General features: G+C 42.0%; 1 protein-coding gene across 1 annotated transcript in view; it reads right to left on the reverse strand.

The window, feature by feature from the left end:
* Positions 1 to 1,327: 1,327 nt before the first annotated feature.
* The window catches only part of LOC122550254 (contactin-associated protein-like 2), a 2,045,475-nt gene continuing 2,025,521 nt past the window's right edge, over positions 1,328 to 21,281 (reverse strand). The window contains exons 23-24 of the mRNA XM_087987230.1: positions 9,884 to 9,958; positions 1,328 to 2,698 (exon numbers count right to left, since the gene is read on the reverse strand). Coding sequence (XP_087843356.1) covers positions 2,499 to 2,698; positions 9,884 to 9,958 — 275 coding nt within the window. The 3' untranslated portion in view covers positions 1,328 to 2,498. The remainder of the gene's footprint in view (positions 2,699 to 9,883; positions 9,959 to 21,281) is intronic.

Here is a 21,281-nt window from a genome sequence, read left to right on the forward strand (position 1 = left end):
TAATTTAGGGCCCCAAGTTTTAATGGAAAAGCAAAGGACAGATGCCATCCATCTGATAGTATTATCTCTCAGCATGGTAGCACATGCCAGGTAAAAAAATAAAGTACTGCAGATGGTGGAAATATGAAATAAGATCAAAAAAGGCTGGACAAACTCAGCAGACCAAACAAATACTGCAGAGAGAAAAAGAGTTTAATTTCAACTTGGTGATCTTTCAAATGACTGCCAAGTCTCTATTTTCATGCTAACACTTCGGGTGTATGGGTTACAACCCTACATTGTTCTGCACTCAGCCCCAAGGTTGTCACCAGAATCATCTCGCTGTGAGCAGCAAGCTATTGTTCGAGTAGGGGTTGCCATTTCAATTCCATAAGCCTCCTATTAAAAATGAGGAGTTAACTGCCTGTTATACTTGCAGTTCTTAGAATGTTTGCGAGGATAAAGACATTGAGAAAAAGCAAGTTCATAGTAGGATCCTTGGAATTTACCAATGATTTGTGTTGATGAAGGCTAACATGACACAGGAAAGGATGCAGTTAGTTGCTGCTGACATCTTTACCGAGGTAACCATAATTCGTATTGTAATGTACAGACAAAAGGATGGGAATCTTGCAGGATATGCAGTGGATTCCCTTTTATTTGAAAGTGAGGGAGAGCGGGAAATACTGTGTTGCCAAAGTTAGACTTTGTCCATAGAAAACAAGACTTTAATGATGACGTACTGTGATGCCTCTTACAATAAATGCTGCCCAAGTGTGCCTTGTTTCATTGCATGCTGTTCCTTGTTAATGATCAGCATGAAGAAAGCACAAAAGGAACACACTAAATGGTTGCAAAAGACCTAATCAGTGTGCACCATATGGTCTGACATCACGGTCCCTACATGAATAAATGATCAGATATTTGCAAAGTAATCGGCTAACCTACCTGTAATCAGTTACACCTTAGTTTTGTACATAATAGATTCTGACAGACTTGCCCAGCAGGATAGTCTTCTATCTACTTGCATATCTGATGACTGAGCAAAAGTTAAGCAGAAATTGGAGACAAACTCTTTGTAGGTAGTTAAAGGATAACTTTGGAACATTGTTTTGTCTCATCCATTGAATACATCTAAATCCTGAATTTAGGTCAGGATTTCTACAAAGCAATTCAAATGGTGTTTTGAGGTCATTGCACTGTACAGCATGTGTTACCACAGGTCTCTAGTGGTGTCAGAATGATTCCCAAGCTAAGTGTTAATGTTAAATTAACTCACAATCAATACAAAATATCTCATTAGCAATAGGTGCAAATGATTAAATCTTCATTATAAAAAAAACACACATTTACAGCAAGGCTCTTTTAATGTTGTATTCCCCCTCAATTTTTAACCAAACTACAGTACATACTTAAAATAAGGCATGACACAATTTGTAAATTCCAAAATTTATAAACTATCCTAAATTCCTGAACAGAAAACACTATGTGTAAGAGTGTTTTTATTAAATTAGAATACAATGGATCACACCCCATCAGTCCAAAGGCAAATACAGGTACTTCTGAGCTTCCACAATGTAAATATCCTGGACTCCCTAAGCATGCAAAAATAAACCCTGCTCTAACTCGTTGGACTAGTTTATAGCAGTGAATGTTTCCCTGTCAATGAAGCAACTCTTTAATAGCAGAAACAATGTTTACTGGCACAACACAAGGTTTTACCATAAAAAGCTAGAAGTGGACAGGATAATGAACATTTATAAAATATAAGAATAGAAAATTTTTACAGTGATAAAAGATTAAGAACAGAAATTGCTGAGCAATACAAATGAAAGATTAAAATTATTTGCTGTGTACACTTCAGTATTCTCCAGTTACTTAGGGCACCATGGGCAAAGACAGACTCTGGTAATTCCCATCATGCACTCTGGTCACAGATGTTCCCTCACACATATACACAAGAGTGTAGGTATTAACACACATCTCTGTGACCATTGTATTTATAACTTGCCAGTCAAATAGCTTGAGAGAATGAGCTTTTCTTTTAGAGAAATAAGACAAAAATTGAAAAAGAAATGCAACCAGCTCAAATGATAATTAAAAAGAAACAGGTTATTTTTAACCACGGCATGCCAAATCATTCTTTTCACAAACTCGGCAATGAAGATTTATCTGTTTTCATTGTAAAATAGAGGAACTTCATAAGCATCTTTAGCAACAAAAACATATCATTTATAACTTGTATGATCTACATAAAACATATTTACAATGGGTATTTGGCATATGTGTAACCATCTAAACTATCAGCTTTTTGTTCTGAAGTGTAAATGCATTCCAATTAGTATTATCTACTTGGGAAAATTCTTTTCAAAACTGGTGCTAATCCATAGTATCATATATTTAGGTTTCTTTTGAATCTTATTCTCTCTTTGTGTGTGTGTTTTCCATTTTGGTTCACTTGTGCTGATCTTTTCAGAATCACCAAAATAGTATCAGTGGAGAATCTTCCTGCAAGCATCTTAGATGAACCATTCCTTTTTACTCTCATCAATGGTTTCTGTGAAGTTGGGATCATTGTTCATGATAGCTGCATCGGCGTTCTCGGCAGAGTCAGCCCCCTTGGCCTCGTTGGTGTGGTAGGTTCCTTTGTGGCGGAACATATAACGGATCAAAAAGACTAATGTGCAAAGGATGGTGAAGATTACGACTGCAATAATACCTGACAAAGAGAAAAAGATAATTTAGTCAGAAACTAAAACAGTGACTGACTGAATATATGGAATTATGATTCTGTCAAAATTATTTTTCCTTGCAGATTTATTCTTTCCCTATTCTTTTCTTAATACAGTGACTGTGAAAGGCTTGCTCTCATATGCATTATTTATCTTCCAGTATGGTTTTGGGGAATAGGCTGAAAAGTTGTTGTGAGGATTATCAGATCAACCATGATCTTAGAGAATGGCAGAACTAAATCGATAGGCCGAGTGGCTTACTTCCACTCCTTTGTGCATGACCCTAGGCAGCAAATGTCATCAGGTTGTTTACTGAGTCTCTGTTAGGTGACAGGTTACTTTAATATAATGTCTCCCATGCATTAGAAATTAACCATATATGCCTACCTTCTTGAATTATTTGCATTTTGCTGACTAAACAAAAACAATTGATCTTAATACTTTAACCTATGTGTGTACCTCTTAGTATAATATCAGAAATAAATGCAGAGTGTATGATTTATTCATTATTGAGTATACTTCCTTGATTACTGTCCAACTGTAATTGGAAGCACATTAGCTTTCGGAGCGCCGCTCCTTCATCAGGTGGTTGTGGAGGACACAATTGTAAGGCACAGAATTTATAGCAAAAAATTACAGTGTGATGTAACTGAAATTATACATTGAAAAATACCTTGATTGTCTGTTGAGTCTTTCATCTGTTCGAATACCATGATAGTGAAACTATCATGTTCAGCTCACTCAATCAGCTCACTGTAAACTTTTGCTATAAATTCTGACTTACAATCGTGTCCTCCACAGCCACCTGATGAAGGAGCGGTCCTCCAGAAGCTAGAGCTTCCAGTTAAACCCGTTGGACTATACCCTGGTGTTGTGTGATTTTTAACTTTGTACACCCCAGTCCAACACCGGCATCTCCAAATCCTTGATTACTGCTTACCTTCTAAAACCGTGTTTAACATGGGAAAGTCATTGAATGGCAATTGTTTGGAGAGGGACCTGTTGTTGTGGTCAGCTCAATGAAACAGGATAACTGCTCCAGATTTGCAGAAGAAAGGAAATCTAAGCAATTGCAAGCAGCTCTAACAGGGTACCAATGACAAACAGCAAGTGACATTCGCATTTTCAGTGGAGAGCGGAGGCAGGTTTCATGAGTTCACATTCTTAATAGTAGCTCTTTGGATGAAGTCATGCAGATGCTGGACAAACGCCAGAAGCTACATGAAGATTTGCTATGACAGATTATGACAGAATTCCAAGCTTTGATGAAAGAGTGAATCTGCAGAATTTCCACTAAATGATGCTTGATGTTTGTTAAGTAAATACACAAGGGAAGCACATTTATTGATCCTAACTTGTCACTTTGACTATTTGAAGTTATTTTGCTGCATTTCCTGCTTCAGGCTGATAGTGGTGCTCTTTCATTGCAGAACTAATTTAACTGGCAGAAAAAATACGCATATAAGCTTGGAACAATTGTGTTTTAATGGTGCAGTGCAGTGATATCAGGTTCTGTATCACTGATGTGAAACAATATTTAATTTTACTCTCCAATTCAAATTTCAATAAAGAAATTTGTACTAAATCTTTATTAATCAATGAATAAACATTTCAGCAACAAAATGGTATGATTAACATGGCAAAATTGCATAGTTTACAGGCACATCAGATATGCTACATTAATAATAAAAGAATTTATAGGTTTTTTTGGAAGTAGTTTTCTGTGTTGTAAATGTTTTTTCAAAGCTTTCAATTTGTCTATTAAGTGCCCTGATGCATGATTGTTGCATGAATAACGTGTACAATAAATAAAGGTTTACATAGTCATAGTTGGAAATATTGTTCATCTGTTAAATTAGTTTAGTTTGAAGTAACATTCATAGGTTTGATTTTCAAGATGCTTCGGACTCCTATTCAGTTCAAACTTATCTGTAACTAATATAATAGCCCATATTTTACACTTTAATATACCACATAATTAAGTTTATCGGACCTCCTGTCTTCAAAGGAACCCAAGATTTTGGATGTGCCTGCATGCAAAGCAATGATAGGATTTTAGAAATTGATGAAAGTAAAAGGACAAGTACCAATGCTTATGAAAATTCTGGGATCAGGATAGAGGTAACTGGAGTGAGTATGAGCCAGAACAGGGAGGGGAGGGAGGAGCTAGAACAGAATGAACAGAATAAAAGAACACATGGCAGTGATGACTTTTGACCAAGAAGTAGCAACAGTAAAGAATTTTCAGAATTACTTTATAATACGTAGGGAACTGCAATATTTTAAAGGAGTTTTAAAAGGATTTCTAAGACATTTTGAGTTCAAATGTAAATGGATCAGTTATAATTCTTAAATAAGAAATGTTGGTCCACAAAACCTAGCAACCCTTGACCTGGAAGCAGTACAAATTAAATTAGAAATGCAGATATGGGGGGTTTTATGGTTGAAAGTTAAAAAGAAGAAAAAGCTGAGAGTGAAGAAGGTTCTAGAAAGAACAAGGAAGATTGTAAGGATGAAACCCTGTTCACATGGGAGCTGCTGTCTACAAAGAATTACTGAAGGCTTTCAAGAGGTAGTTAGTGATAGAGGCAGTTAGCATTAGTTGGGAAATTTCTCAACTCAGCATTCTGCCTATGGCCAAAGTGCCTTTGACAATGCAGGGCTACAGCAAGGTCCATCACTCTGGACACAGATTGGAGATGTACACAATGGCTGAGATAGGCTGATTAAATGGCCTGCTTCAATTTTCTGTGAGTTTGTCTTAGTTATGTTGTTAACGTTCAACTCACTAGCCTCACCCAATCTTGCTACCCCGACTTACGTCCCACAAACCTTATCCATGAATCTTATGCCAAGCCATACCCCTCTACATACCCAATCATCTTCTCATATTCTCCAGGCAAACATACAGCATGCCCAATGAGGACCTGCTGAGAGCTCAGACTTCATGGAGAATGTTGAATCAGGTGAATATTGCAAAGAAAACATTGCTTCATTGACAGTAGATATACTTTGTCAATGATTCAATGTTTATTTATACAAGATAGGAAGGTGTTGAATGCTCACAGATTCTGCTGTGATTAAATGTCTGGTTGGTTGACACTTTTATGGTATTGTAGGACTGCTTTTTTAAAAAAAGATGAGTGATGATTGGTTACTTCTTAGGCTTTCCAACAATGGCAATGTTACTTTTTGCTATGGTTTGGCATGAAGTGTATTAGGGCCCATTGGCATGAGAGGTGGGACATTGGTTGGCGTGGAGGGTAAGAGGGTCCATGGAGGTAGGTAGTTTGCCTGAGGTATCAGAATGGGACTTTTTGAAGTTATGTTAAAGCAGGTTTCTGTATCCAGGACATCATTCAGACAATTCTGAGCTGTTGCAAACCACAATTCTTTGAAAAGCTGACCTGACTTTATGGAAATTGGAGGGGGCTAGGAGAGCCCTGTTGCCCAGTTTGAGGATGCAGCCTCACTGCTTGTGCCCTTCACTTGAGCCAGTGAAATTTTGGAACTCTGAGAAAGTGGGTGGAGATCTTAGAATAGGGTCCCAAGCACCATTATTTGTATTTCATGTGTAATGTTTGGCTCATACTGATTCTGATTTGCCAATTAAGGGATGGCACGGTGGCTCAGTGGTTAGCACTGTTCCCTCACAGCATCAGGGACCCAGGTTAAATTCCCACCTGGGGCAACTGTCTGTGTGGAGTTTGTACATTCTCCCCATGTCTACATGGGTTTCCTCTGGGTGCTCTGGTTTCCTCCCACAATCCAAAGGTGTGCAGGTTAGGTGAATTGGTCATGCTAGATTGTGTAGGTTAGGTGCATTAGTCTGGGGTAAATATAGGGGAATGGGTCTGGGTAGGTTACTCTTCAGAGAGTTGGTGTGGACCTGTTGGGTCAAAGGCCCTGTTTCTACACTGTAGGGATTCTATGATTAATTTATGCTTAATTTACTCTGACTATGATTTGTGTTAAAGCTGAAGTTATAAAAAGTGATACCTCATTTGGTAATTTCTAAATTTGAGGGGTAGTTTTGTAAATTTGGCTTTTTGGATTGTGTATCCATATGGGGATTGTTGCAATGTCAAATTAGCTTGAATACGTTTGCAAAGAATAAAACCCAAGCAGATCTTGTAAAAGGGTTTGTAAAAGCCAAAAGGGGTTGTAAAAACCAAAGGGTTTTTACAAATACATTAAGGACAAAAGGGTAACTAGGGAGAGAATAAGGTCCCTCAAAAATCTGCAAGGCGGCCTTTGTGTGGCGCCGCAGAAAATGGGGGAAATACTAAACGAGTATTGCGCATCAGTATTTACAGTGGAAAAGGACATGGAAGATATAGAATGTACGGAAATAGATGGTGACATCTTGAAAAATGTCCATATTATCGAGGAGAAAGTGCTGGATGTCTTGAAATGCATAAAGGTGGATAAATCACTAGGACCTGATCAGGTGTACCCCAGAACTCTGTGGGAAGCTAGGGAAGTGATTGCTGGGACTCTTGCTGAGATATTTGCATCATGGATAGTCACAGGTGAGGTGTCGGAAGACTGGAAGTTGGCTAACTTGGTGCCACTGTTTAAGAAGGGTGGTAAGGACAACTATAGACCAGTGAGCCTGACATTGGTGGTGGGCAAGTTGTTGGAAGGAATCCTGAGGGACAGGATGTACATGTATTTATAGACAATAGACAATAGGTGCAGGAATAGGCCATTCTGCCTTTCGAGCCAGCATCACCATTCATTATGATCATGGCTGATCATCCACAATCAGTATCCTGTTTCTGCCTTATCCCCATAACCCTTGATTCCACTATCCTTAAGAGCTCTATCCAACTCTTTCTTGAAAGTATCCAGAGACTTGGCCTCCAAAGCCTTCTGGGGCAGAGCATTCCATACACCCACCACTCTCTGGGCGAAGAAGTTTCTCCTTAACTCTGTTCTAAGTGGCCTACCCCTTATTTTTAAACTGTGTCCTTGGTTTGGGACTCACCCATCAGTGGAAACATGCTTCCTGCCTCCAGAGTGTCCAATCCTTTAAAAATCTTATACGTCTCAATCAGATCCCCTCGCAGCCTTCTAAGCTCAAGGGTATACAAGCCCAGTCGCTCCAATCTTTCAATGTAAGATAGTTCCGCCATTCCAGGAATTGACCTCGTGAACCTATGCTGCACTCCCTCAATAGCCAGAATGTCTTACCTCAAATTTGGAGACCAAAACTGCACACAATATTCCAGGTGTGGTCTCACCAGGGCCCTGTACAGATGCAGAAGGACCTCTTTGCTACTAGACTCAATTCCTTCTTGTTATGAAGGCCAGCATGCTATTAGCTTTCTTCACTGCCTGCTGTACCTGCATGCTTGCTTTCATTGACTGATGTACAAGAACACCTAGATCTCGTTGTACTGCCCCTTTACCGAACTTGACTCCATTTAGGTAGTAATCTGCCTTCCTGTTCTTGCCACCAAAGTGGATAACCACACATTATCCACATTAAACTGCATCTGCCGTACATCTATCCACTCACCTAGCCTGTCCAGGTCACCCTGTATTCTCCTAACATTGTCCTCACATTTCAACCTGCCGCCTAGCTTTGTGTCATCAGCACATTTGCTAATATTACTTTTAATACCTTCATCTATATCATTAATGTACAATTTGGAAAGGCAAGGACTGATTCGGGATAGTCAACATGGCTTTGTGCGTGGGAAATCATGCCTCACAAACTTGATTGAGTTTTTTTGAATAAGTAACAAAAAGGATTGATGAGGGTAGAGCAGTAGATGTGGTCTATATGGACTTCAGTAAGGTGTTTGACAAGGTTCTCCATGAGAGACTGGTTCGCAAAGTTAGATCTCACAGTAAACAAAGAGAACTAGCCATTTGGATACAGAACTGGCTCAAAGGTAGAAGACAGAGAGTGGTGGTGGAGGGTTGTTTTTCAGACTGGATGCCTGTGACCAGTGGAATGTCATGAGGGTCGGTGCTGGATCCTCTACTTTTCGTCATTTATGTAAATGATTTGGATGCGAGCATAAGAGGTATAGTTAGTAAGTTTGCAGATAGCACCAAAATTAGAGGTATAGTGGACAGTGAAGAAGATTACCTCAGGTTACAACAGGTTACAATCAAATGGGCCAATGGGCTCAGAAGTGGCAGATGGAGTTTAACTCAGATAAATGTGAGGTGCTGCATTTTGGGAAAGCAAATCTTAGCAGGGTTTATATACTTAATGATTATGTCCTGGGGAGTGTTGCTGAACAAAGAGACCCTGGAATGCAGGTTCATAGCTCCTTGAAAATGGAGTCGCCGGTAGATAGGATAGTGAAGATGGCGTTTGGTATCCTTTCCCATTTTCGTCAGAGTACTGAGTACAGGAGTTGGGAGGTCATGTTGCAGTTGTACAGCAGATTGATTAGGCCACTATTCGAATATTACGTGCAATTCTGGTCTCCTTCCTATCGGAAAGATGTTGTGAAACTTGAAAGGGTACAGAAAAGATTTATAAGGATGTTGCCAGCGTTGGAGGATTTGATCTATAGGGAGAGGCTGAATAGGCTGGGGCTGTTTTCCCTGGAGCGTCGGAGGCTGAGGGGTGACCTTACAGAGGTTTACAATATTATGAGGGGCATGGATAGGATAAATAGGCAAAGTCTTATCCCTGGGGTGGGGGAGTCCAGAACTAGAGGGCATAGGTTTAGGATGAGAGGGGAAGGATATAGAAAGAGACCTAAGGGGCAACTTTTTCATGCAGAGGGTTGTACGTGTATGGAATGAGCTGGCAGAGGAGGTGGTGGAGGCTGGTACAATTGCAACTTTTAAGAGGCATTTGGATGGATATGGAGGGATATGGGCCGGGTGCTGGCAGGTGGAACTAGATTGGGTTGGGATAGCTGGTTGGCATGGATGGGTTGGACCGAAGGGTCTGTTTCCATGCTGTACATCTCTCTGAGTCTATGACTATTTCAAGGAGTATACCAATTATTGAACGTGAACCATCTATATGAACCTGAAAACAAGATTTGGATCCAAATAAAGAGAATACTTAGCTGATCGACAATGACACAAGTTATTTTCAGCATGTTTCTCAGTCTAATCCATAAAGAGGAAACCCCCTAGACCCAGCTGTTTGTTTTATTGTTAATAATTTTCTGAATTCAAACTTTGACACTTACCGCCGATAATTGCTGAATTTCGATTCACTCCATCTGCGATAGTGCTCTCTTCATTGTATGGAAACTCTGCACTGGCTGAAAATGAAAAGAAACTTACTATCAGAAAAATAATAGCTAATCTTTGGCTAAATAAATTGGACTTCATTAAAGAAAAACAATCGTTAGGAAGTGGTAAATTCCAGGAATTTAAAGTGCTTCTGCAGGAGTACTCTGAACTTTAAAAACCAGAGATTACTTCTTCATAAAGAAATTAACGAGAGAGGGATTGATGTCAGTTGGTATTTTCAGTAAACAGCACTGACTGGCAGGAATGTTCAGTGCTGTTGACTTCTGCAGGTATCATCCATATACTAAAGTTCCAAAATATGATGTTTGTTTTTTTTATATTTACTCATGGAATGTGAGTGTCACTGGTTACACCAGCAATCTCTGCCCATTCCTGAATGCTCCGGGGAAGATGATAATGAGCTGCTTTCTTGACCACTGCAGTCCTTGTGCTATTAGAATGGGAGATCTAGGATATCGATCCAAACAAAGAATGGGTGGTGATATATTTCTAAGTCAGGATGGTGTGTGGTTTGTAGGTGACTTTGCAGGTGGTGGTGTTCCTATGCATCTGCTCCCCTTGTCCTTCTAGATGGTAGAGGCCATAGGTTTGGAAGCTGCTATTAGAGGAGTCTTGGTGAGTTTCTGCAGTGCATCTGCTAAATGGGACACACTATTATGATTGTGTGTAAGTGGTGAAAGGAATGAATGGTGAAGGTGGTGGTTGGGAGGCAAGGAAATGGACTGCTTTATCTTGGATGCTCAACACATTTTGAGTGTTGTTAGACTTGCACTTATCCAAGCCAGTGAAGTGTATTCCATCACCTTCCTAACTTGTGCCTTTTAGATAGGCACTGGGGAGACATTCTGGATCAGTGGTGCTGGAAGAGCACAGCAATTCAGGCAGCATCCGACGAGCAGCAAAATCGACGTTTCGGGCAAAAGCCCTTCATCAGGAATAAAGGCAGAGAGCCTGAAGCGTGGAGTGATAAGCTAGAGGAGGGTGGGGGTGGGGAGAAAGTAGCATAGAGTACAATAGGAGAGTGGGGGAGGAGATGAAGGTGATAGGTCAGGGAGGAGAGGGTGGAGTGGATAGGTGGAAAAGGAGCTAGGCAGGTTGGACAAGTCTGGACAGGTCAAGGGGACAGAGCGGGCTGGAAGTTTGAAACTAGGATAAGGTGGGGGAAGGGGAAATGAGGAAGCTGTTGAAGTCCACATTGATGCCCTGGGGTTGAAGTGTTCCGAGGCGGAAGATGAGGCGTTCTTTCTCCAGGCGTCTGGTGGTGAGGGAGCGGCGGTGAAGGAGGCCCAGGACCTCCATGTCCTCGGCAGAGTGGGAGGGGAGTTGAAATGTTGGGCCACGGGGCGGTTTGGTTGATTGGAGCGGGTGTCTGGGAGATGTTCCCTAAAGCGCTCTGCTAGGAGGTGCCCAGTCTCCCCAATGTAGAGGAGACCGCATCGGGAGCATCGGATACAATAAATGATATTAGTGGATGTGCAGGTAAAACCTTGATGGATGTGGAAGGCTCCTTTAGGGCCTTGGATAGAGGTGAGGGAGGAGGTGTGGGCACAGGTTTTACAGTTCCTGCGGTGGCAGGGGAAAGTGCCAGGAGGGGAGGGTGGGTCGTAGGGGGGGCGTGGACCTGACCAGGTAGTCACGGAGGGAACGGTCTTTGCGAAAGCCGGAAAGGGGTGGGGAGGGAAATATATCCCTGGTGGTGGGGTCTTTTTGGAGGTGGCGGAAATGTCGGCGGATGATTTGGTTTAAGCGAAGGTTGGTAGGGTGGAAGGTGAGCACCAGGGGCGTTCTTTCCTTGTTACGGTTGGAGGGGTGGGGTCTGAGGGCGGAGGTGCGGGATGTGGACGAGATGCGTTGGAGGGCATCTTTAACCACGTGGGAAGGGAAATTGCGGTCTCTAAAGAAGGAGGCCATCTGGTGTGTTCTATGGTGGAACTGGTCCTCCTGGGAGCAGATACTGCGGAGGCGGAGGAATTGGGAATACGGGATGGCATTTTTGCAAGAGATAGAGTGGGAAGCGGTGTAATCCAGGTAGCTGTGGGAGTCGGTGGGTTTGTAGAAAATGTCAGTGTCAAGTCGGTCGTCACTAATGGAGATGGAGAGGTCCAGGAAGGGGAGGGAGGTGTCAGAGATGGTCCAGGTAAATTTAAGGTCAGGGTGAAGTTGATGAATTGCTCAACCTCCTCGCGGGAGCACGAGGTGGCGCCAATGCAGTCATCAATGTAGCGGAGGAAGAGGCGGGGAGTGATGCCAGTGTAATTATGGAAGATCAACTGTTCGACGTAGCCAACAAAGAGACAGGCATAGCTGGGCCCATACGTGTGCCTATGTATCCGCAAAATCATGAATTGAGAATTCGCCATCCGTGCCAAGAAATAAGTAACAACAAAATTCAACATCTGCAGGCAAAAATCATGTATCCACTAATTTTAACATTTTTTAATGAACTCCGTTCATGAAGTTCATCATTCGTGGGGGTTCTCAGAAACAATTCAGCAAATTACATGGACCCGAATAGAGTTTTGATATGTTAGGATTAAACAATATGCATGCCAGTAACCACAGCAATGTAATTGAATACTAATGAAGAAAAAGGTAATTCACTAAGCCTTAAATTTCATGTATACATATTTGAATGATTAGCCATTATTATTAGTTCTATTATAAGGACTGACTTCAAACATACAGGTTCATGTCAGAAATGTTTTTATAACATCTTTTATGTTAAAGATTAAAAGGTAATCTCAATGCATACTTTAAATTAGAATTCAAACATGAAAATTTGTAGATGCACAAAATGACTGCAAAGCACGGGTGGCACGGTGGCACAGTGGTTAGCACTGCTGCTTCACAGCGCCAGAGACCCAGGTTCAATTCCCGCCTCAGGCGACTCTCTGTGTGGAGCTTGCACATTCTCCCCGTGTCTGCGTGGGTTTCCTCCGGGTGCTCCGGTTTCCTCCCACAATCCAAAAAATGTGCAGGTTAGGTGAATTGGCCATGCTAAATTGCCCGTAGTGTTAGGTACAGGGGTAAATGTAAGAGAATGGGTCTGGGTGGGTTACGCTTCGGCGGGTCGGTGTGGACTTGCTGGGCCGAAGGGCCTGTTTCCACACTGTAAGTAATCTAATCTAATCTAATCTAATACATTTAAATCAGATTTAAAAACTCAGAAAACCAAATTTCAAACAAATTACATAAAACATTATGAAATGAGACAGAGGAAACATTGACCATTGTTTTATTATCAAGATTTGTAACACACAAAGACCGTGGCCAATTAAGCTAAATTAAAGAAAATGCTATATATTAATGGGGGTGATAAGACCCAATTACCACATAGAGGGAAATGGTCTCAAATCTTCTTTAGGGGTCAAAAATCCCACTGAGAAAAATTGTTAGCTAGCTGTATCCTGACTGAAGGATGCCTATCCAAGGGAAAGAAGTGTTGTATTATGACAGATTCCAGACAATGCAGGCACTGTACCATGCATATAGTTATATGACATCATGACTGTGATTTTTAGTCACTCTCCATATAATGGAGTCAATGTAATCTGTTGGTTATGTCTGCATCGTGTACCGTAACATCAGTAAGCATAGAAGCCAGACAATGTGAGTAAGTTTGTGATATTGGAGCGTCGTAAATAATTAGTATGACAACTAAACCTCAGGATGGACTCAAAACATTAACTCTGCTTTCTTGCCACAGATGCTGCCAGACGTGTTGAGTTTCTTCAGCAATGTCTATTTGTGTTCCAGATTTCCAGAATCCACAGTTTCTCTTTCTTCCACAGTGAGTACTCTACCTTTTTATATAGAGATGTACAGCACAGAAACAGACCCTTCAGTCCAACTCGTCCCTGCCAACCAGAAATCCCAACCTAATCTAATCTCATTTGCCAGCACTTGGCTCATATCCTTCTAAGCCCTTCCTATTCATATACCCATCCAGATGCCTTTTAAATAATGCAATTGTACCAGCCTCCACCACATTCTCTGCCAGCTCATTCCATACATGACCCTCTGTATGAAAAAGTTGCCCCATAGATCTCTTTTATATCTTTCCACTCTCACTCTAAACCTATGCCCTCTGGTTCTGGACTCCCCCACCCCAGGGAAAAATCCTTGTCTATTTATCCTATCCATGCCCCTCATGATTTTATAAACCTCTCAGCCTCTGACACTCCAAGGAAAACAGTCCCAGCCTGTTCAGCCTCTCCCTATAGATCAAATCCTCCAACCCTGGCAACATCCTTGTAAATCTTTTTGGAAACAAGAACAAACAAAACAGACTGTTACAAATCCAATTTACAAAAATAAGCTGATTTGACTTGTTCTGATAAGTCAGTTGCAAAGTGCTCCTCGAAGATAATACAATTTGCAGCAGAGAACAGCGGGTGCTGGGCGGAAGTGAAGTCGGAGCGCAAAGCCGGTTGGGAAGGTAAGTGATTGTTTTTTGAGTGGGTGTGTTCTAGATCCCAGGTTCTATAAAGTAGGGCCTCCCTCCTACCCTCTTCCTCTAACCTAAATTAAAAGTCCACAGACTTGTCCCAAAAAGAGGGTCCAAGGAAGTTCCTGTGGAGTGAAGAGTGAGGCTTTGGTTCAGGAGTCTTTGACAAGGAGGTTGAGTGAAGTGATTACACCACAGTTGAAGAGGATGAAGACATGACTGCCCAGCTGGTTCAGTGTGCTATGTGCTTGATGTGGGAGGTCAACGACTCTGGTGTGTCTGGCTCGTATAAGTGTGGAAAGTGTGTGCACGTTCAGCTACTGACAGACCATATTGCAGCACTGATGAAAGAACTCGAGGACCTTAGGCTCATCCGAGAGAACAAGATCTTTCTGAACAAGACCTTCAGTGAGGTTATTACACCGACCATACCAGAAGAGAGCAAACGATGAGGAAGGCAGAGAGGAGACAGGTGCAAGAGACCCCGGGGGAAGTACCTGTCAGGAACAAGTTGAATCTTTTGGAAACAGTAGAAACAGATGACACTGCCAGTCCGCGAGGCGGCCAGGTCTGTCAATCAAAAGTTGGCGCAGAGGCAGAGCGGAAGAGTCAGACATCGCACAGAGCCGTGGTAATAGGGGACTCCATAGTGAGAGGAACTGACCGGGGTTTTTGTGGCAGCAGGCCAGGATGGTGTGTTGCCTTCCTGGTGCCAGGCTTAAAGACATCACAGACAGAGTGCAGGAAATCCTCAAGGACAAAGGTGAAGAGCCAGAGGTGGTGGTACATGTCGGCACAAATGATGTCAGGAAGAAGAGGAGGAACATACTACAGCGGGACTTCGGAGAACTCGGAAGAAGGCTGAAAAGCAGGACATCCAGGGTGGTTATCTCCGGTTTGCTTCCAGTTCCTCGGGCTGGTGAGGCCAAAAACAGGGAGATAATGGACTTGAATGTGTGGCTGGGGAACTGGTGCAGGAAGCAAGGATTTAAATTCTTGGATCACTGGGGTATGTTTTGTGGTAAGCATAAATTATACAAGAGAGACGGTTTGCACCTTAATAGGTTGGGGACCAGCATTCTGGCAGGCAGGTTTGCCACTGCAACACAGCCCCGTTTAAACTAAGTAGCGGAGGGGAGGGGACAAACTGGATGTTTAAGAAGGAAATTGAAGGGAAAGTTAGAACAAGGGAAGTCAAGAAAGACAACTGTATCAATAAAGCAGAAAACTCAAAAAGGGATCATGCTGTAAGTTGAGTGAAATAGGAATTGATGGGAAGGGTGAGGGCAGTAACAAATTAAAAATACTATATATGAATGCACAAAGCATTAGAAATAAGATGGATGAGCTTAAGGCTCTTTTGGAAATTGGCAGATATGATATTGTGGGGATAACTGAGACGTGGCTTCAAATGGACATGTCCTGGGAAATGAATATTCAAAGCTACACTTGCTATCGTAAGGACAGACTGACGGGCAGAGGGGGTGGGATGGCCATGTTGGTAAGGGATGATATTCAGTCCCTTGCGCGGGGGGACCTCAAATCAGGGGATATAGAGTCAGTGTGGATAGAGCTGAGAAATTCTAAGAGTAAAAAGACCCTCTTGGGAGTCATCTACAGGCCCCCAAACAGTAGTCTGGATGTTGGATGGAAGTTCAATCAGGAGCTGAAATTGGCCTGTTACTACAGTTGTTATGGGGGATTTCAACATGCAGGTAGACTGGGAGAATCAGGATGGCATTGGCCCTCAAGAAAGAGACATTGTGGAGTGCCTTTGATATGGATTCTTAGAACAGCTGGTGCTGGAGCCTACCAGGGAGAAGGCAATTCTGGATCTGGTATTGTGCAACGAACCAGAATTGATCAGGGACCTTGAAGTGAAGGAGCCATTGGGAAGTAGTGACCATAATACAATAAGCTTTAATCTGCAATTTGAGAGGGAGAGGGTACAATTGGAAGTGACAATATTTCTGTTGAAAATGTGTTGCTGGAAAAGCGCAGCAGGTCAGGCAGCATCCAGGGAACAGGAGAATTGACGTTTCGGGCATAAGCCCTTCTTCATAAGCCCTGAAGAAGGGCTCATGCCCGAAACGTCGATTCTCCTGTTCCCTGGATGCTGCCTGACCTGCTGCGCTTTTCCAGCAACACATTTCCAGCTCTGATCTCCAGCATCTGCAGACCTCACTTTCTCCTCAAATATTTCTGTTGAATAAAGGGAACTATGGAGCTATGAGGGAGGAGCTGGCCAAAGTTCAATGGTGCAATACCTTAGCAGGGATGACAGTGGAGGAACAATGGCAGATATTTCTGTGTATAATGCAGAAGATGCAGGATCAGTTCATTCCAAAAAGGAAGAAAGGTCCTAGGAGGAGGCAATGGTGGCCGTGGCTGACAAGGGAGGTTAAGAAACATATAAAGTTAAAAGAGAAAAAGTAGAACATAGCAAAGATAAGTGGGAAAATGGAGGACTGGGAAGCTTTTAAAGAACAACAGAGGATTACTAAGAAGGAAATACGCAGAGAAAAAATGAGGTACGAAGATAAACTAGTCAAAAATAAAAAGGAGGATAGTAAAAGCTTTTTTAGGTATGTGAAAGGCAAAAAAATGGTTAAGACTAAAATTGGGCCCTTGAAGACAGAAACAGGGGAATATATTACGGGGAAAAAAGAAATGGCAGAAGCATTGAACTGGTACTTCAGATCTGTATTCACTGGGGAAGACACAAGCAATCTTCCTGAGATAACAGAGGCTGAAGGACCTGAACTTAAGGGAATTTATATTTGCCAGGAATTGGTGTTGGAGAGACTGTTAGGTCTGAAGGTTGATAAGTCCCTGGGGCCTGATGGCCTACATCCCAGGGTACTGAAGGAGGTGGCTCGAGAAATCGTGGATGCGTTGCTGATTATTTTCCAGAGTTCGATAGATTTGGGATCAGTTCCTGCGGATTGGAGGGTGGCTAATGTTGTACCACTTTTTAAGAAAGGTGGGAGAGAGAAAGCAGGAAATTATAGACCAGTTAGTCTGACCTCAGTGGTGGGAAAGATGCTGGAGTCTATTATAAAGGATAAAATTACGACACATCTGGATAGTAGTAACAGGATAGGTCAGAGTCAGCATGGATTTATGAAGGGGAAATAATGCTTGACTAATCTTCTGGAATTTTTTGAGGATGTAACTCTGAAGATGGACGAGGGAGCTCCAGTAGATGTAGTGTACCTGGACTTTCAGAAAGCTTTTGATAAAGTCCCACATAGGAGGTTAGTGAGCAAAATTAGGGCGCATTGTATTGGGGGCAAAGTACTAACTTGGATTGAAAGTTGGTTGGCTGACAGGAAACAAAGAGTAGTGATAAACGGCTCCATTTCGGAATGGCAGGCAATGACCAGTGGGGTACCGCAGGGATCAGTGGTGGGACCGCAGCTTTTTACAATATATATTAATGATATAGAAGATGGTATTAGTAATAACATTAGCAAATTTTCTGATGATACTAAGCTGGGTGGCAGGGTGAAATGTGAGGAGGATGTTAGGAGATTACAGGGTGACCTTGACAGGCTAGGTGAGTGGACGGATGCAGGGCAGATACAGTTTAATGTGGATAAATGTATGGTTATCCACAGTGGCAAGAACAGGAAGGCAGATTACTACCTAAATGGAATCAATTTAGGTAAAGGGGCAGTACAGAGAGATCTGGGTGTTCTTGTACACCAGTCAATGAAGGTAAGCATGCAGGTATAGCAGGTAGTGAAGAAGGCTAATAGCATGCTGGCCTTCATAACAAGAGGGATTGAGTATAGAAGCAAAGAGGTTCTTCTGCAGCTGTACAGGGCCCTGGTGAGACCACACCTGGAGTATTATGTGCAGTTCTGGTCTCCAAATTTGAGGAAAGACATTCTGGCTATTGAGGGAGTGCAGCGTAGGTTCACGAGGTCAATTCCTGGAATGGTGGGACTACCTTACGCTGAAAGACTGGAGCAACCGGGCTTGTATACCCTTGAATTTAGAAGACTGAGAGGGTATCTGATTGAGACATACAAGATTTTTAAAGGATTGGACACTCTGGAGGCAGGAAACATGTGTTTGCTGATGGGTGAGTGCCGAACTAGAGGACACAGCTTAAAAATACAGGGTAAACCATTTAGGACAAAGATGAGGAGAAACCTCTTCACCCAGAGAGTGGTGGCTGTATGGAATGCTCTTCCCCAGAGGGCAGTGGAGGCCCAGTCTCTGGATTCATTTAAGAAAGAATTGGATAGAGCTCTCAAGGATAGTGGAATCAAGGGTTATGGAGATAAGGCAGGAACAGGATACTGATTAAGGATGATCGGCCATGATCATATTGAATGGTGGTGCAGGCTCGAAGGGCAGAATGGCCTACTCCTGCACCTATTGTCTATTGTCTAATTTTATTTTACAACATTAAAAAGGCCTACCTACCCATGTCCAACATTTGGGTAAATCCACCATTTTTTTCCAAAATAGCGTGAAAATTAGAGAAAAAAAACTAAAAGAAGTAATCACTCTTTTTTTGGTATGAATGCCACCTACAGGCAAAAAGCCTGCTACTATAAGCCTACAAATTTCAAAGGTGTCCAACTTAAAATTCAAAAAACATTGAAGAAGCCAACACAACAGAGAAAAAAAAATTCTTCCTTTGACTGACTGACTGCACCCATGCTCTCAGTTTCAACCCTGACTTTGTAATCAAGCCTGCTAACAAAGTTGTTACTGTTGTGTGGGATAATGACCTGTTCTTTGTGGAGGCTGTGCATCATCTCTGGGTCACCTCCTCCTATCTCCCCTGGACCATGAACCCACCATCAGGGTATTGTCTACGATGGTCACTAATCTCATCTGATCTGGGGATCTCCCCCAAAAAGCCTCTAAGCTCACGATTCCCTGTCCCTGCATATCTTGCTTTTATCTTTTTCCCAAAATCCACAAACAGAACTGCCCAAATCGACTTATTGCTTTGGCCCAAGCGTGCCCCATGGAATTTATCATTTCCTATGTTTCCTACCAACTTTTTCTCCCTTGTCCAGTACCTTTCCACTTACATCCGTGCTTCTTCTGATGCTTTATGTCACTTTCAGAATGTCTACTGTGTCAGCAGCCACCACCTCTTTGCCATGGACTTGCAATCTTTTTACATGTCCATCCCCCATCAGGATAGTCTTGGAATTTTCCGATTCTTACCAGAAAGAATGACTGAACCATCCACATCCATTGTTACCTTCCTCTGCATGGCTGAGTTGTTTGAATGGCTTCTCTTTTAACTCCCCTGACTTCCTTCAGATCAAAGGTGTGGCTATGGGTACCCGCATGGACCCTAGTTATTCCTGTTGCTTTGTGGGGTATGTGGAAAATTGCTTATTCCAATCTTACGTGGGTCCCTCCCATCACTCCTCCTTCAGTATATTGATGACCTCATCGATGCAGACTCCCCCTCTTGTTCGGAATTGGAAAAATTTATCAATTTTGCTCCCAATTTCCACTGAGCCTTCACCTTCTCTTGGTGCATCTCTGACTTCTTTCCTTCTCTCGACATCTCTGTTCCCAGTTCTGGGGATACGCTGGCCACCAATTATCTGCTACAAACTCACAGTCTCACTTCTCTGGGCTATACACTATCATACTCTGCTTCTTGTTAAGACTCCATTCCATTCTCCCATTTTTCCATCTCTGCCGCATCTGTTCTGATGATGTCCTTCCACAGAAGAGTCAGGCTGGAACTTGAAGCGTTAAATCCATTTTTTTCACCATGAATGCTACCAGACATGTTGACTTTCTCCGGCATTCTGTGTTGCAGATATTCAGCATCAGCAGCATTTTGCCTTCAGTCGAGTGAATATTGAAAGGCTGCTGTTTGTTTTTGGCAGAAGCGCTGGGCATACACTTTAAGGAGGCAAGTCAGTGTCCAAACCGAACATCAGATTTTATTCTGCTCATTTATCAGGTGAGAAAGAGGAAGTCAGCAGTGTGGAATGTGAATACTCAGCTCCTTGTGACTGTTCAGCCATTCAAATAGATCTTGGTATTTCCCCATGTTGTCTCATAACTTGGTTATGGAAGAGTTAACTTTTGAGTGTGCAAGGCTTCCCATAGGTGTTCTGCAAATACTGCCACTTGAAATACGGTAACATTTTAATTTTACTATTAGTGCATGCATGAAGGAACCAGGTCATTATTCCTAAAGGAATAGAATGACCTTGCCTAACTACCTTTGTGCAAAACAAATTATGGAAGCAAATAAAAGAGAAAAAAATCATTTTATCCATGAAAAAGATTTTACTGTCTCTCATACCTCCTGTACTGCCATTACGACTCTATAACCTTGATTTATGAGGAAAGGCTAAAGAACTCATATGAGTTTAAACCAGTATTCATACCATTAAAAAAAACCCAATGCAGCAGTAATTGCATATATGCTAAATTCACTAAGTGCATTGTATTTGGTAACTAAATTTGTGCTCAATTAAGTGCATCAACACTAAGAAAGCACACAGAACTGTTCAAAATAATTCGAGCAATAATGAAAATTAACTCCTGGGCTAAGTTATCTGATCGAAATATTTGTTAAAATGACAGGAGGCTAGTTACATACAAAATGAAACTAAATGAACCATTTCCAATAGTTATAAGTCTGTCTACAAGACATTGATTATGCTGATTCAGCACAAGCATATTAAATTAACATGGAATCCATTGAACATGCATAACCTCAATTCTGAATTCTTCCTTGTACTGTAATTTATTTTCCTCTCAGGACAATGGTGACAGTATTTAATATGCATTCCAAGTTGTCTTTGGGGCATTATTTTATATACCTCTGTCAGTCGGACCTGCCTGCTGCCTTTGTCAACCTGTCTCCAATCTTAGAGGGG

The sequence above is a fragment of the Chiloscyllium plagiosum genome, unplaced genomic scaffold (genome assembly GCF_037043375.1).
Source record: "Chiloscyllium plagiosum isolate Xiang-an unplaced genomic scaffold, Cpla_swu_hap1 HiC_scaffold_5, whole genome shotgun sequence".
In the NCBI taxonomy this organism is placed as follows: Eukaryota; Metazoa; Chordata; class Chondrichthyes; order Orectolobiformes; family Hemiscylliidae; genus Chiloscyllium; species Chiloscyllium plagiosum.